General features: G+C 40.2%; 1 protein-coding gene across 1 annotated transcript in view; it reads left to right on the top strand.

The window, feature by feature from the left end:
- The window catches only part of LOC126354570 (equilibrative nucleoside transporter 4), a 173,037-nt gene that overhangs the window by 23,243 nt on the left and 134,521 nt on the right, over positions 1–15,273 (top strand). Inside the window, exon 5 of the mRNA XM_050004315.1 lies at positions 9,910–10,133. Within this exon, the coding sequence (XP_049860272.1) occupies positions 9,910–10,133 (224 nt within the window). The remainder of the gene's footprint in view (positions 1–9,909; positions 10,134–15,273) is intronic.

The raw sequence follows: 15,273 nt of genomic DNA, 5'->3' as shown, positions 1-15,273 counted from the left end.
TACTGCACTAGTTACGTATTTTTCATACTTATCATGACGCGCTTCGGTAATTTTTTCTCGTTCGCAAGAGCAAATATGTAAATAAGAATTTTGTATAATGTTTGAATATGTGTTATTCTGCGTCTCTTGCACTGTACTCGTCTTTTTGAGGTTATCAGGTACTGTGACTTATCAGTTATGTGGGAAACCACACAAATATGTTAACTATCTCTCACATTGTTTATGTAACATCACAAAAAATACATAGGTAAATGCTGCACTTGACAACGAGAAAAAATTCTCGAAATACGTTTTGCTCAGCATGAATATTGAATACAATATGTAACCGGCGCTCTGTTTACACCTAAATCAATTGAGCAACACAACGTGAATGACGGTGCCAACTAGCGCTCCAAGTGTCCATACGCCGTAACACAATTCGACAAAGGTTTCACGATAATCACAACAATCACGAAACTATATTTGCGCAGTAGAGACAGTTTGAAAATGGTTGTCATTGGTCATAATATCTTCATTCGAACTAAACTAGTTACTCCCATCAGCCACTAGGCCACGTAGAGCTAGGCAGCGGCGGGAAATGTGCACGAATTGTTACAACTTTTACTCGTTTACCCGTTCAGATCCGGTGAATAGAGTGCCTAGATGTCAAGAAACTTAACCACTTAATATCTGTAAACACTACTGGACTGCTAGCATTATGCAAGCATCATATTTTCTCCACAGACATTGTTTCGTATGCGTAAATCGCGGGAAAATTATAGTTATGTTGACGCAAAATCAGGTGCAAATTAGCATTGTGGGCATAGGAAATTTGACGGGACCAAAAAAAAATGTCGTAAACGGCGGGAAAACGTCAATTCCGGGAAAGTAAAAGCGGGGTCGTACTGTATGTGGCGTTCACCCATGATCATCTTGTAGACATCTGTTTCAGGAGTCAGGCAGGCATTCTGACTGCTGCATCACAGTATATTTATTCCCTCAAGAAGTTGTTGTAAATAATCCTCTACAGGTCAAAAGGAACAATTAGGCACACAATTACAATACCAGAACTAAAAATGACATTCATTACCCCATATTAAGGTTGTCTTTAGCAAAAAAAAAGAAGATGGTGCAAATTGCCGCAACAAAAATTTTTGATGGCTTATCCAGTGATATAAATGTTTGGAAGACAACTTAGTAAAATTTGATAACAAACTGATAAAGTTTCACCTTGACAACAACTCCTTCAGTTCTGTAGAAGTATTTCTGATACTGTAATTTGGAAAAGGTGGTGTGTAGGAAAGACTAACATGTGTATATCGTTTTTCTTTTTGAAAAGAGAGAGAGAAGCTCTTAGAAATATTCAGAATGTAACCATATGTAGAAATTAATTTGCAATGTGAATGTAAAATGACTCTTTCCACAGCATTGTGATCTATTGTGGAGAATAATCCATGGAACATGTAACTAACTAACTTTGTGTAGGTTACTTTTTTGGGGAGTTCAGCAATAATTGAGATTACCTTAAGCAGCAGTGTGAACAAAGATGATGATTATGCCACAAACAGGTGTGACACAAGAAACAGATGTTTGACAGATTTAAACAAGGTAGAACTCTAGGTGACTGGACTACGAAAGCATTCACTATTCAGAAATGTTTAAATTTGCAAGGTGTGATATTCAATTATTAAAAAGTGTCAAAGGTTAAGAGAAATATATTTATAATCAGTCTGAATCTAATTGACTTGCCCTTGAAGATGGTAAATGTATTTTTTAAATATTACAATATTGTTATAAACAAATGACTAGTTGTCATCCAGTTTGTGCTCTCCTCCTGTTACTAATTTGCCGAGATGCCTCTCCATCACGCATATCATATGTTTTGTTGGCATCCAATAATATACAAGACTGTTTTAGATGTGCAGACTGACTGTAATATGAATGCTGATACTGCCGAGATTATTAATTTTCTATATGGTCCTGTGCTTTGTGGTAGCTGCTTTGATTTCATTTTTTATTTTTGATGTTCATGTTTGTCAAGCATAGCTTACTATTGCTGTTGTTCATATTGAGTTTTCATTACGATGTTTGACTAATGGTTTGGAACCCTTGTCCAGTTAATAGTCTATGCTAGCTAAATATTATTATACACACTCATACCACCAACAAATTTAAAGTAGTGCTTATAGCTCTTAAAAATGCGTTTTAGAACCCATACTCAGGGATGGTGGTCTAAGGAAGGTTGGAAACCACTGCCCTAGTAGATATTCCAAAACCAATGTTATTTACTATACATTTTATGTTTTGTGGCACTTTGTTGAAAAGTTTTATTCCTGTACAGCATGTACCTTACTGACACAAATTTATGTTACTTGCTATACCATGCAAGTTTCCTTTTAATCTTGTATTGTTGCACTATTTTACCATTTTTCCTCATATCACAATCATCCCCCATTACATTACGGTATTGATATACATTATTATGTCTTGATGTAAATCTCAGGCAATCATAGCAGTTTCAGTATTTTAAACAATGGAATACATAACTATCTATCTGTGTCCACCTGTAAGAATTCTAATAGCTCTGTTTTGGGTTCTGACAACCTTATGGACTGCTGCAAAGTTTCCTGGATTAAGGACCAATATTTGAGATATGCAAAAAAATTGTCGTAGCAAGCAGTAAACTGGGATTGCTTACATTTATGACTTTCAAAGATCACTGCAGGTACAATGTGTTGTATTTATAAACTGAAGAGCCAATAAACTGGTACACCTGCCTAATATTGTGTAGGGTCCACGCGAGTATCCAGGAGTGAAGCAATATGATGTGGCAAGTATGAAGCACTGCTGGAGGGAACTGACACCTTGAATCATGCAGGGCTGTCAATAAATCTGTTAGAGTACTAGAGGGTGGAGATGTCTTCTGAACAGCTTGTTGCAAGGCATCCAGGATTCACTCAATAATGTTCATGTCTGGCAAGTTTGGTGGCCAGTGGAAGTGTTTAATCTCAGAAGAGTGTTCCTGGAGCCACTCTGTAGCAATTCTGGATGCATGGGGTGTCAAATTTTCCTGCTGGAATTACCCAAGTCCGTTGGAATGCTCAATGGACAGGAATGGATACAGGTGATCAGACAGGATGCTTATGTATGTGTCATCTGTCAGAGTTGTATCTAGACGTATCAGGGGTCCCATATCACTCCAACTGCACATGCCCTGCACCATTACAGAGCCTCCACCAGCTTGAACAGTCCCCTGTTCACATGCAGGGTACATGGATTCATGAGGTTGTCTCCATACCCTTACACATCCATCCACCCCATACAATTTGAAATGAGATTCAACATGCAACATGTTTCCCGTCATCAGCAGTCCAATGTCAGTGTTGACGGGCCCAAGCAAGGCATAAAGCTTTGTGTCATGCAGTCATCAAGGTTAAACAAGTGGGCTTTTGGCTCCAAAAGCCCATATCGATAATGTTTCACTGAATGGTTTGCATGCTGACACTTGTTGTTGGCCCAGTATTGAAATCTGCATCAGTTTGTGGAAGGATTGCATTTTTACCACAGTGAAAGATTCTCTTCAGTTGTCATTGGTCCCATTCTTGCAGGATATTTTTCTGGCCACAGCAATGTTGGAGATTTGATGTTTTACCAGATTCCTGATACTCGCAGTACACTTGTGAAATGGTCATATGGGAAAATCTCATTGCTATCTCGGAGATGCTGTGTCCCATCGCTTATGCACTGGCTATAACACCAAGTTCAAACTCACTTAAATCTTGATAACCTGCCATTGTAGCAGCAATAACCAATCTAACAACACCAGACGCTTGTTGTCTTATATAGGCACTGCCAACTGCAGCACTTCATTCTGCCTGTTTAAATATCTCTGTATTTGAATACACATGCCTGTACCAGTTTCTTTGATGCTTTAGTGTATAAGGAACAATATATTATAAAAGGCAACATCTTGGTTCAATGCTGCTGTATTAAAACTGATAACCAGCTGTGGCTCTACTGCCATCATCACATCTAAAAATTATAGCAACATCTAGACACATAGTCAGTACATGTTTGTTCCATTTCAAATCTCTCTGCAACAAAATGCAAGAAACTTTGTTGTAACTGGATTTGCATTGCATTAATCGCTTATAGTGACACATGTACAATGCAGAAATAAGTCCTGGCAGCTTTGTAAATGTACTGATAATGTCTGCTGCTGTTTCCCAATTTATATTCTGTAGTAAAAGTCCATAGATTAACCCACATGACCACACATACACCCGATTGCACACTCCCACAATGAGAATGATTATTGATTATCTGTACTTGAGAGCAATTGCTTGGGCAGATGGAGATGGGGAGGAGGTAGATAAGGACTGATGACTCACCAGTGTACAGCAAGACAAAAGTGGAGGGTAGAGCATTTGAGAGAGAGAGAGAGAGAGAGAGAGAGAGAGAGGGGGGGGGGGCTGGCAAAGGGGCGAGAGAGCGAGAGTGCTTGCATGGTTTGGAAGAAAAGTAGGAAGAGTGGTGAGGGAAGGCACTGCACAGTCTAAATGGGGAAGAAGTGGTGTGAACAGAAGAGGAAAGAGAACAGGTAGCGAGAGGCAGTGGGAAACAGATTAACAGTGATTTAGGCCAGCAGGACTGTGAGAGTGCAGGATATACTGGAGACACAATTCCCAACTACACCGTTCAGAGAAATGTGCACTGGATGATGCCACAGGAGATATGTTTATAGATGAGCTGGATAGGATATTGTCTGTCAGTAAAGGCTCAATGCCTACTGGCAGCTAATGTCTTTAATTTCTTTGTGTATTGATTCATAGTGGCTGCAGGACAAAATGGTGTCTGTTCTTTTAGACAACTGCAAAAGAATAGATATCACATACATAATTATGGCAATGATGGCCAATGATCCCTTCTGTGCAGAAGCACTCCAAGCTCAAACTCTTACGGGAACTGGCAAGATGCTGAGAGTGTTGAGGCTAATGAGCAGGGACACTACATCAGTAGTTAGTAGGTGTAAGCTGAGAAATTGAGTCTGAGAGGAGGCATGGTAGAACAGTATGTACAGTAGTGATAACTGTTGTGTCCGGATGGCATGGTGGTCAACGGATCTGTCTAGTAAGCAAAAGACCCAGCTTTGAATCCTGTATGTTGTGCACAATAGCTACACTATGAGCCCAACTTTTAACTTCTGTGATATATATATGCAGCAAATCGCATGTCACTATGACTTCAAAATAGTAATACAGCCTCTTCTTCCGCATTGAAAATAACCTGCAAATATTGCTACATGGAGATTATCATCTGCTTGCATTATACTATTGTTGGTTGAATGGTAATACACAGTGTTTATATTATCAAAATGTAGGACTACTATTGCCTAAAATTGTGTAGAATTTTTTCATCTGGCTATAATCAGATCTAGTACTTACTTTAATTTGCCTATTTGACAAACAGTTTTGTCCACTTTTGGAGAGTTAAGAAACAGCTAGAAAAACGATCCCCTCACATCAATAAATATTTTCAGATAAAAATTGATAATCACTACAATGCTGCTGGATTTGAACATGATTTGGGAAGGCATTGATCTGGAGCATTGTTATACACCCAAATATCTTGCAGTTACCTTAGACAGATCACTCACTTACCTGCAGCACTGCTTTGATGCTAAACATAAGATGTCAGCTTGAAACATTGTCATCTGGAAACTAGTTGGTAGTAATTGGAGTACCCAACCATAAGTGATCTGTACTTTTGCTATGGCACTTTGTTTCTCAACTGGTGAATAAGCCTGCCCAGTGTGATATTAATCTGTTCACATGAAAGAAATAAAACAGATCTTAACGAAATTGCAAGGCTAATTACTGTTTATAAGTTGTACTGCGTGGCAGGTGTTGCTGCTCCTGACACACACCAGAAAGTAGCTGAAAATGCCAAAAGGAAAAAGTTAAAGAAATTGAGTTACATCCACTGCAGGGAAATAAGGCACAGACTGAAATTTAGGAAGTGCTTTTTTTTACGGTCAACGTCTTTACTAAATACGTCAGCCAAGAAAGCCAGACAAAATGTGTGGGCAGCCAAAATGAATCATCCTCAATTATGGGTAAAGCCAGGAGAACACTTACCTGCCAGAGACAACTTTGACTGGATCACATGTGTAGATCACTGACCAGGCTATGAATGGGCATCACAAAACTAAGAACAACCTAATGAAATGGGGAGACTTGCAAGGGCCAACACTTTGTGCATTCGGAGAAGTACATAAATGAAACATCTGTCCCTTTGCTTATGTTACTGTAATTCTTGGAAAGAAGAGGAATTGTTCAGTACACAAGAAAATGCGGTAGCAGTTGCTCATTTCTGGACAAAGATTGTTTGAGTTCAGTTTTGTATTTGCATGTAAGTACAAATTCCTTCTATTTTCATATCTGAAACTGTAAAATCATAGAATGTTTTGTGTATACCCCTGACTCAAATTAATGAATAAGTACAAGCTTTTGGAAATAATTTATGTGTAAAGAAGAATGGTCAGTGAATAGCAGAAGCACTGAGTCATCAACAGGCACAAAGAAAAGGGAAAAAACACTTGCTAATATTCAGAATAAATCTTTTATTGAGTTAGAGTATAAAACACACACACACACACCTGTGCTCTTACATTATACTGGCTGGACATACATTATTGGGAATGATTTCACACAGGTGGGTTAGGGTGGGGTGGGAGCGGTGCTGGGCGGAGAGGGCAGAGGAGGAGATGGCAGGAAGCAGGAAGAGGTGTTCATGATGTGCGGCTAATGGCTCAGATATGTTGGCTAAGGATGTGTGAGAAAGGGGTGACAGGTGCACAGACTAGGTATGTGGTACACTGGTATTTGAGTCAATAGTGTGCAGAACATGATGAAGGTGATGTGGAGGCATGGATTGGGAGGAGATGACAAGTCAGAAGAAGGCGAAACTGTTTGGTAGACGGTATGAGTACAATTTGTTAACAGAGTTTAAGGCTAGGAGGGTTAGGGAGGGAAGCATGTGTTGCAAGGATAACTCCCATCTGCATAGTTTAAAAAAGCTGGTGGTGAACGGAAGGATCAAGAGAGACTGGATTGTGAAGCAGTCATTGAACTCAAGCCATGGCAATGACAACCAAGCAGCTGTCTCCTAGAATGTAATTGACCACCATTTGGCAGTGGGCATTGATTACAGTGGATAGCTGGTTGATTGTCAACGCCAAGGCTTTGGCTATCTAACATACTTTTCTCAACTATGCAGATGGGGCTTATCTTTGCAAAATGTAATTCACTCCCATAACCCTTCTGGTTCTAATCTCCATTAATAACACAATGTCCCCATATCTTCTGCTAAACACTTTCTGTCTTGTAACCCCCTTCCAGCCGCATCTCCGCATTACAATCATGTGCCGCACCCCACAAGCTCCATTATCCATGTATCACTTGCCTAGACTATGCAACTGCCACCCCTCCATTATCTGCCCACCCAGCACAACCCTCAATCCACCTTAGTCAACCTGAAAGCTGGTAAGTTTGCCTGTTGACAACCCAAGAGCTGTGCTATTCAGTGAGCGATCTCATTTGTCCTAAATTATTTGTCTCTGCCAGATATTTTCCTATTATATGTATATGCTTTTAGAGTCAGACACAGAATTTGTTCTTATAGATTTCTGAATAAATTATTTCTTTAGCTAGAGGTCACACACACACACACACACACACACACACACACACACACACACAAACTGTGCCCCAATAGGAGCGCAGAGTTCTCTTTCTGTTACAACATTATGTCCAGTGCGGCTCAGAATCATATTTATTTTCTTTCCAGCTCTTGTTAAGGTAAATCAGTAGCTGACATCTGCAAATTAGACCCAACTACTTTGTAAGTCCTGTTTGGACCAGCAGGCAGAAATATTTGGAATGAATACTTGCATTATTGATATTAGTATTAACAATATAAGGAAAAGATTATTTGTTTACTTGGTACATGATCTTCAGAGTTAACAAGAGCATCAAAAAATCATTTGGTGGTAAAATACACCACATTATGAATTGTAGATGAAGTAGTGAGCACAGAAAACCAGTATCAAATGTGTACCTTTTATAGATATACTGTCCTAGCTGCTTGGTGAACTGGAATACACCACTCTGTGATTAGGCTTTACCCCTCCCCCTTTTTTATTTTTTTATTATTACAGTAATGATTAGTGTTGGTATAGTGATGTCTCCGACTTTTGTAGTCCTATCACCCTCGCTTGCATATAATATTACGGTATGTTGATTGTTATTACTTTTGAACTGTCTAATCACAGCTGAATGAAATTGTGTTTTAATTAATAATAGTAATAATTATCAACATACTATATATAATAGTATAGTGATGGCTTATTGTTTGTACAATGTACAAGTAAAGCTTCTACAGTTAGTATGTCTTTTGTTAATGTATACCTTGGCTTATTCCACAGCCCCTGATGGTTTCCCTTGCTTATGGATATACAGAACATGATGAATGAATGAATGAATGAATGAATGAGAAGTATTAAAGATTTATAGTCACTGAATCATTGTATACATTCATAGACCAAGTGAATTTATCTTTGTTAATCAGGATTTGGTCCATGGCTTTCTTACTTGTTGTCATTATTGTAAGATTTACCATGATAGATTACACGACTTTATTTTATATTACTGCAATCTCAATTTTTCTGCTCTAAAGGGCACTATTTGCTATGTTTTTGATTTTAGACCATCCTTAGTGAGTATAGCTATTCACACAAAGCACCACCAGGTCTACAGTAGTAATCTGCCAAAAAGAAATTTTATAAGGAGACTGATTTTGTTATGTTATCATCAATACCAGAATTTTCAGACTTCCCTCAGAAAGGCACATTCTTAATACAGCTTCTAATTCATGACTTATTAATACATTTAATTCTTCTGTTTTATTAGATAGACACATTCAAGGGAATGTTTGCAGTATGATTATTGAAAAATAACTTGCTGAAGTCAACCATGTGCACCATAAAGAGGCAGTTACAGTGCTAAGACTGGGACAGGATTTATAAATAAGTTCTGAGTCTTGCTTCATTAGCTGGAGTAGGACAGCATTGCTATGGCAGAGAAATGAAGATTGAAGGGGCTGCCGAGGCATGTTTCAAAAAAGAAAGACGAGAATAGTCTTATCATGAACAGAAAACAATAGAGAAAGAGGGAGGGGGGATGTAATGGCATTCATGTTGGTGGCAGTGGCATTTTTTAAAAACTAAATCTGTAACAATAAATCAGAAAAATGAGGCAAGGTGAGAGGTATGAAAGAAATGGAGGGCAGATTGAGTTTTCTCATTTTGAGATGACAGAAGGAGTGATCTATTTTACTTGCTAAAAATGTGCAATCTTGGCTTTAGAATGTTTTTATCAAATGTAGAGTAGTGTTTACTGGAAAAGTAAAACAGAGGCTACAAAACTGAATGAAGGGAACAACAGTGAGTCAGAGTGACCACACAGAAGGAAGAAATATGGTCAGGCTGTAAATATAAGTTAGGAAAGGAGTGAAGTTAGAAGGAAGTCTGAAAATTCTAGTATTGGTTAAGTGGAATTCTACATTTGGAAACTTGATATGTGATCTGAAGTTTTCCCAGTGTTTTTCCAATTTGAACAGTTCTCGGGTATCCGACCGGGTAGTGTCATAATTTCTCCCCAATATTTCGGCAGACGTACATGCTGCCATTTTCAGGTGGTTCCTGACAAATGCTGTGCTGTTTCTCTTGGCACCCTATATATAGTATTCTCAAATGTGCTACTAAAATTGTGAGTTCTTTTGCGTGTCACTTTTTCAACATTATCTTAATAACTGAATTATTTCGCCTGTATCTTTGTGGAAATGATATTGCACTTGTAAATGATTCTTCAGGTGCAGCCGGATTTCTTGTGTCCAGTAATCGCATTATAACGAAGTTGCTGCTAGATGATCAGCGCGTGAACACTATTATCTTCTTTGTGATGTCAGTGGCAATAATAGCATTGTGCTTTGGACTGCATCAGGTGGTTAAGAGGACAGATTTTGTACAGTTTTATATAACTCTCTGTAGAGAATCACGTAAGATTGTGCTAGAGCCAACAGAGGACGTTGGTTTGGTAAGTATGACAATGTTTTCATGTTTATGGTTTACTTCTTGACAAATATATCACTCGTAATAATGTAATTGTTACTACTCAAGCTTTCCTGGCTGATGTGTTCAATGTATGTATCTCCAATCTGTCACCAGATCGCATTTTGTAAATTCACATTTCCTCAAGGCAACTGCTCAAAATTATCAGGAGGGTGCTCCTGGCATGTAGCATTTGATGGTGTTCACACTGCACCCTTCACAGACCCAAGAGCAAGATGCTGGCAACAGTTATTGTTTTCCAGTGTTTAAAAATATGATTTGAATTGAGATCCAATCTTAAAACTTCCTGGCAGATTAAAACTGTGTGCCAGACTGAGATTTGAACTTGGGTCCTTTGCCTTTTGTGGGCAAGTGTTCTGCTGACTGAGCTACCCAAGCATGACTCGTGACCCATCCTCACAGCTTCAATTCTGCCTGTACCTTATCTCCTACCTTCCAAACTTCACAGAAGCTCTTCTGTTGTTGTCGTTGTTGTTGTTGTTGTCTTCAGTCCAGAAACTGGTTTGATGCAGCTCTCCATGCTACTCTATCCTGTGCAAGCTTCTTCATCTCCCAGTACCTACTGCAACCTACATCCTTCTGAATCTGCTTAGTGTATTCATCTCTTGGTCTCCCTCTACGATTTTTACCCTCCACACTGCCCTCCAGTACTAAATTGGTGATCCCTTGATGCCTCAGAACATGTCCTACCAACCGATCCCTTCTTCTGGTCAAGTTGTGCCACAAACTTCTCTTCTCCCCAACCCTATTCAACACTTCCTCATTAGTTATGTGATCTACCCATCTGATCTTCAGCATTCTTCTGTAGCACCACATTTCGAAAGCTTCTATTCTCTTCTTGTCCAAACTATTTATTGTCCACGTGTCACTTCCATACATGGTTACACTCCATACAAATACTTTCAGAAATGACTTCCTAACACTTAAATCTATACTCGATGTTAACAAATTTCTCTTCTTCCGAAACGCTTTCCTTGCCATTGCCAGCCTACATTTTATATCCTCTCTACTTCGACCATCATCAGTTATTTTGCTCCACAAATAGCAAAACTCCTTTACTACTTTAAGTGTCTCATTTCCTAATGTAATTCCCTCAGCATCACCCGACTTAATTCGACTACATTCCATTATCCTCATTTTGCTTTTGTTGATATTCATGTCATATCCTCCTTTCAAGACACTGTCCTTTCCGTTCAACTGCTCTTCCAAGTCCTTTGCTGTCTCTGACAGAATTACAATGTCATCGGCGAACCTCAAAGTTTTTATTTCTTCTCCATGGATTTTAATACCTACTCCGAATTTTTCTTTTGTTTCCTTTACCGTTTGCTCAATATACAGATTGAATAACATCGGGGAGAGGCTACAACCCTGTCTTACTCCCTTCCCAACCACTGCTTCTCTTTCATGTCCCTCAACTCTTATAACTGCCATCTGGTTTCTGTACAAATTGTAAATAGCTTTTCGCTCCCTGTATTTTACCCCAGCCACCTTTAGAATTTGAAAGAGAGTATTCCAGTCAACATTGTCAAAAGCTTTCTCTAAGTCTACAAGTGCTAGGAATGTAGGTTTGCCTTTCCTTAATCTTTCCTCTAAGATAAGTCATAAGGTCAGTATTGCCTCACGTGTTCCAGTATTTCTATGGAATCCAAACTGATCTTCCCCGAGGTCGGCTTCTACTAGTTTTTCCATTCGTCTGTAAAGAATTCGTGTTAGTATTTTGCAGCTGTGACTTATTAAACTGATAGTTCGGTAATTTTCACATCTGTCAACACCTGCTTTCTTTGGGATTGGAATTATTATATTCTTTTTGAAGTCTGAGGATATTTCGCCTGTCTCATACATCTTGCTCACCAGATGGTAGAGTTTTGTCAGGACTGGCTCTCCCAAGACTGTCAGTAGTTCTAATGGAATGTTGTCTACTCCCGAAGCCTTGTTTCGACTTAGGTCTTTCAGTGCTCTGTCAAACTCTTCACGCAATATTGTATCTCCCATTTCATCTTCATCTACATCCTCTTCCATTTCCATTATATTGTCCTCAAGTATATCACCCTTGTATAGACCCTCTATATACTCCTTCCACCTTTCTGCTTTCCCTTCTTTGCTTAGAATTGGGTTTCCATCTGAGCTCTGGATGTTCATACAAGTGGTACTCTTATCTCTTCTGTGAACCTTGATAATCTTGTCAGTCCATAAAAATGATACACAAAATTGAGTGATTCATAAATGTAATGTAGACATTACATCATTTCTGTAGATTCACAAAGATTTTTAAATGTTATCAGGACAGGACATTCAGGTCACCTGTATTGCATGATATAGACTGAGATTACCCACCACCATTTCAAATTCTGCAGCAGTCATTCCTCTCCGACTTGTGCTATTCCTGGACATCTTCCCACTTCATTTTACTTCTCTTCTGACTACAATTTCTAATTATTGTTTCCTCAGCTTCCAAATCATATTTTTTCCATTGTTTGCAGAAGTACCAGTCTATCACTGTGGTGTTATTTATTCTCTTTCTACACTGAAGTGCCAAAGAAACTGGTAAGGGCACACATCTTCAAATACAGAGATACACTATGTGATCAAAAGTATCCAGACACCCCCAGAAACATACATTTTTCATATTAGGTGCATTGTACTGCCACGTACTACATATCCGTGACCACAGTAGTCCTTAGACATCGTGAGAGAGCAGAATGGGACGCTCCAGGGAACTCATGGACTTCAAATGTGGTCACATGATTGGGTGTCACTTGGGTCAAATGTCTGTCCACGATATTTCCACACTCTTAAACATCCCTAGGTCCACTGCTTCCAATGTGATACTGAAGTGTAAATGTGGAGGGACACGTACAGCACAAAAGCATTCAGGTTGACCTCATCTCTTGACTCACAGAGACCGCCGACAGTTGAAGAGGGTCATAACATGTAATAGGCAGACATCTATTCAGACCATCACATAGGAATTCCAAACTGCATCATGATCCACTGCAAGTACTATGACAGATAGTCAGGAGGTGAGAAAACTTTGATTTCATGGTTGAGTGGCTGCTCATAAGCCACACTTCACATTGGTAAATGCCAAACGATGCCTCACTTGGTGTAAGGAGCATAAACGTTGGATGATTGAACAGCTGAAAAACATTGTGTGGAGTGACGAATCATGGTACAACAATTTGGAGATGGCAATTGCTTCTTTCAACATGATCGAGCTCCTGTTCATAATGCATGGTCTGTGGTAGAGTGGTTACCCGACAATAACTCGCCTGTAATAGACTGGCCTGGAGTCCTGCCCTGAATCCTATAGAACACCTTTGGGATGTTTTGGAATGCTGACTTTGTGCCAGTCCTCACTGACTGACATTGATACCTCTCCTCAGTGCAGCAATCCATGAAGAATGGGCTGTCATCCCCCAAGAAACCTTCCACCACCTGATTGAGCGCATGCCTGCAAAAGTAGAAGCTGTCATCACGGCTAAGGGTGAGCCAATACCATACTGAATTCCAGCATTTCTGATGGAGGGTGCCACAAACTTGTAAGTCATATTCAGCCAGGTGTCCAGATACTTTTGATCACATACTGTTTGTAACAGGCAGAATATGGTGCTGCAGTTGGCAACACCTACATAAGACAACAAGGGTCTGGCGTAGTTGTTATATTGGTTACTGCTGGTATAATGGCAGGTTATCAAAGTTTGAATGTGGTGTTATAATTGACATGCAAGTGATGGGTCACAACATATCTGAGGTAGTGATGAAGTGGGGATTTTCCCGTATGACCATTTCATGCGTGCACCATGAATATCACAAATCTGGGAAAACATCAAATCTCCAATATCGCTGCAGCCGGAAAAGGATCCTGCAAGAATGGGACCAATGACGATTGAAGAGAATTGTTCAGTGTGACAGAACTCAACCCCTTCTGCAGGTTGCTGCAGATTTCAATACTGGGCCATCAACAAGTGTCAGCATGCGAATCATTCAGTGAAACATCATTGATATGGGCTTTTGGAGCCAAAGGCCCACTCGTTTACCCTTGATGACTGCATGAGACAAAGCTTTATGACTCGCCTGGGCCTGTCAACACCAACATTGGACTGTTGGTGACTGGAAACATGTTATCTGGTCAGAAGAGTCTTGTTTTAAATTGTATTGAGCGGATGGATGTGAACGGGTATGGAGACAACCTCATGAATCCATGGGGGCTATTCAAGCTGGTGGGAGCTATCTAATGGTGTGGGGCATGTGCAGTTAGTATGATATGGGACACTGATGAGTCTAGATACGACTCTGCAGGTGACATGTATGCAAGCATCCTGTCTGATCACCAGTGTAGTGGAAACTTCTGCCACCAAATGTAACAGCAACACCAAATGTAGTGGGAAGAGGTAAAAGGCACATTATTAAGAGTTGCCTAAGCTTTCCAAGTGATTTATTGTTTCCAACTACAGTGCCCCCATTCCTCTAAATCTGCATCACTTGGTCCCAAAATGCTGAGGACACCATTTCGCGCGGAATGGCTGTCTCAGCGACCCGTGCAAGCACTGCTGTCAGTCGGCCTTGCAAGGCAGCAGAGTTACATCGTCGTCAGGATGCCGGCAGTTGACTCAGCAGTCTGCGACCCTGCCGACTCAGTGCCTCTAAGTGTGAGCTGCAGGCAGCTAACTGCGTGCTTCTCGTTGGCGTGGCTAAGATTGCGTGGCAACAACAAGCGCCCGCAATCTGGAGTCCGAATCTGCGGCCCTCACCTTGGGATGTCCCGGCATGTATCGGAAGCCAGGACAACTGTCCATGGTAGCGAGTCGTGGAATGGCCCACTGCTGGTTGGCTACAGACCCCGCGTCGGCCTCAAAGGGTCGAAACAGCAATCTGCCATGTACTGGAAGGCTATTTATATGCGGCTGTGTGCCTTTGTTTTGCCATATGCACCACTATGCGTCACATACACATAACACGCTAGGTTGGCCAGTGGGCCACTTCTGCCTGTGATTTGCGACATGCAAAACCACTACATATACTCTTTCAGCAATTTGATGGCCCTGTGGCCTCTATTCTACTTCACAACTGTTGGTATGCGTAACTCACTGCAATCCGGGCCGCAC

Source organism: Schistocerca gregaria, chromosome 3 (genome assembly GCF_023897955.1).
Source record: "Schistocerca gregaria isolate iqSchGreg1 chromosome 3, iqSchGreg1.2, whole genome shotgun sequence".
Taxonomy (NCBI): Eukaryota; Metazoa; Arthropoda; class Insecta; order Orthoptera; family Acrididae; genus Schistocerca; species Schistocerca gregaria.
Note: the sequence above shows the minus strand (reverse complement) of the source record. Positions and strands in the feature narration are given on the sequence as shown.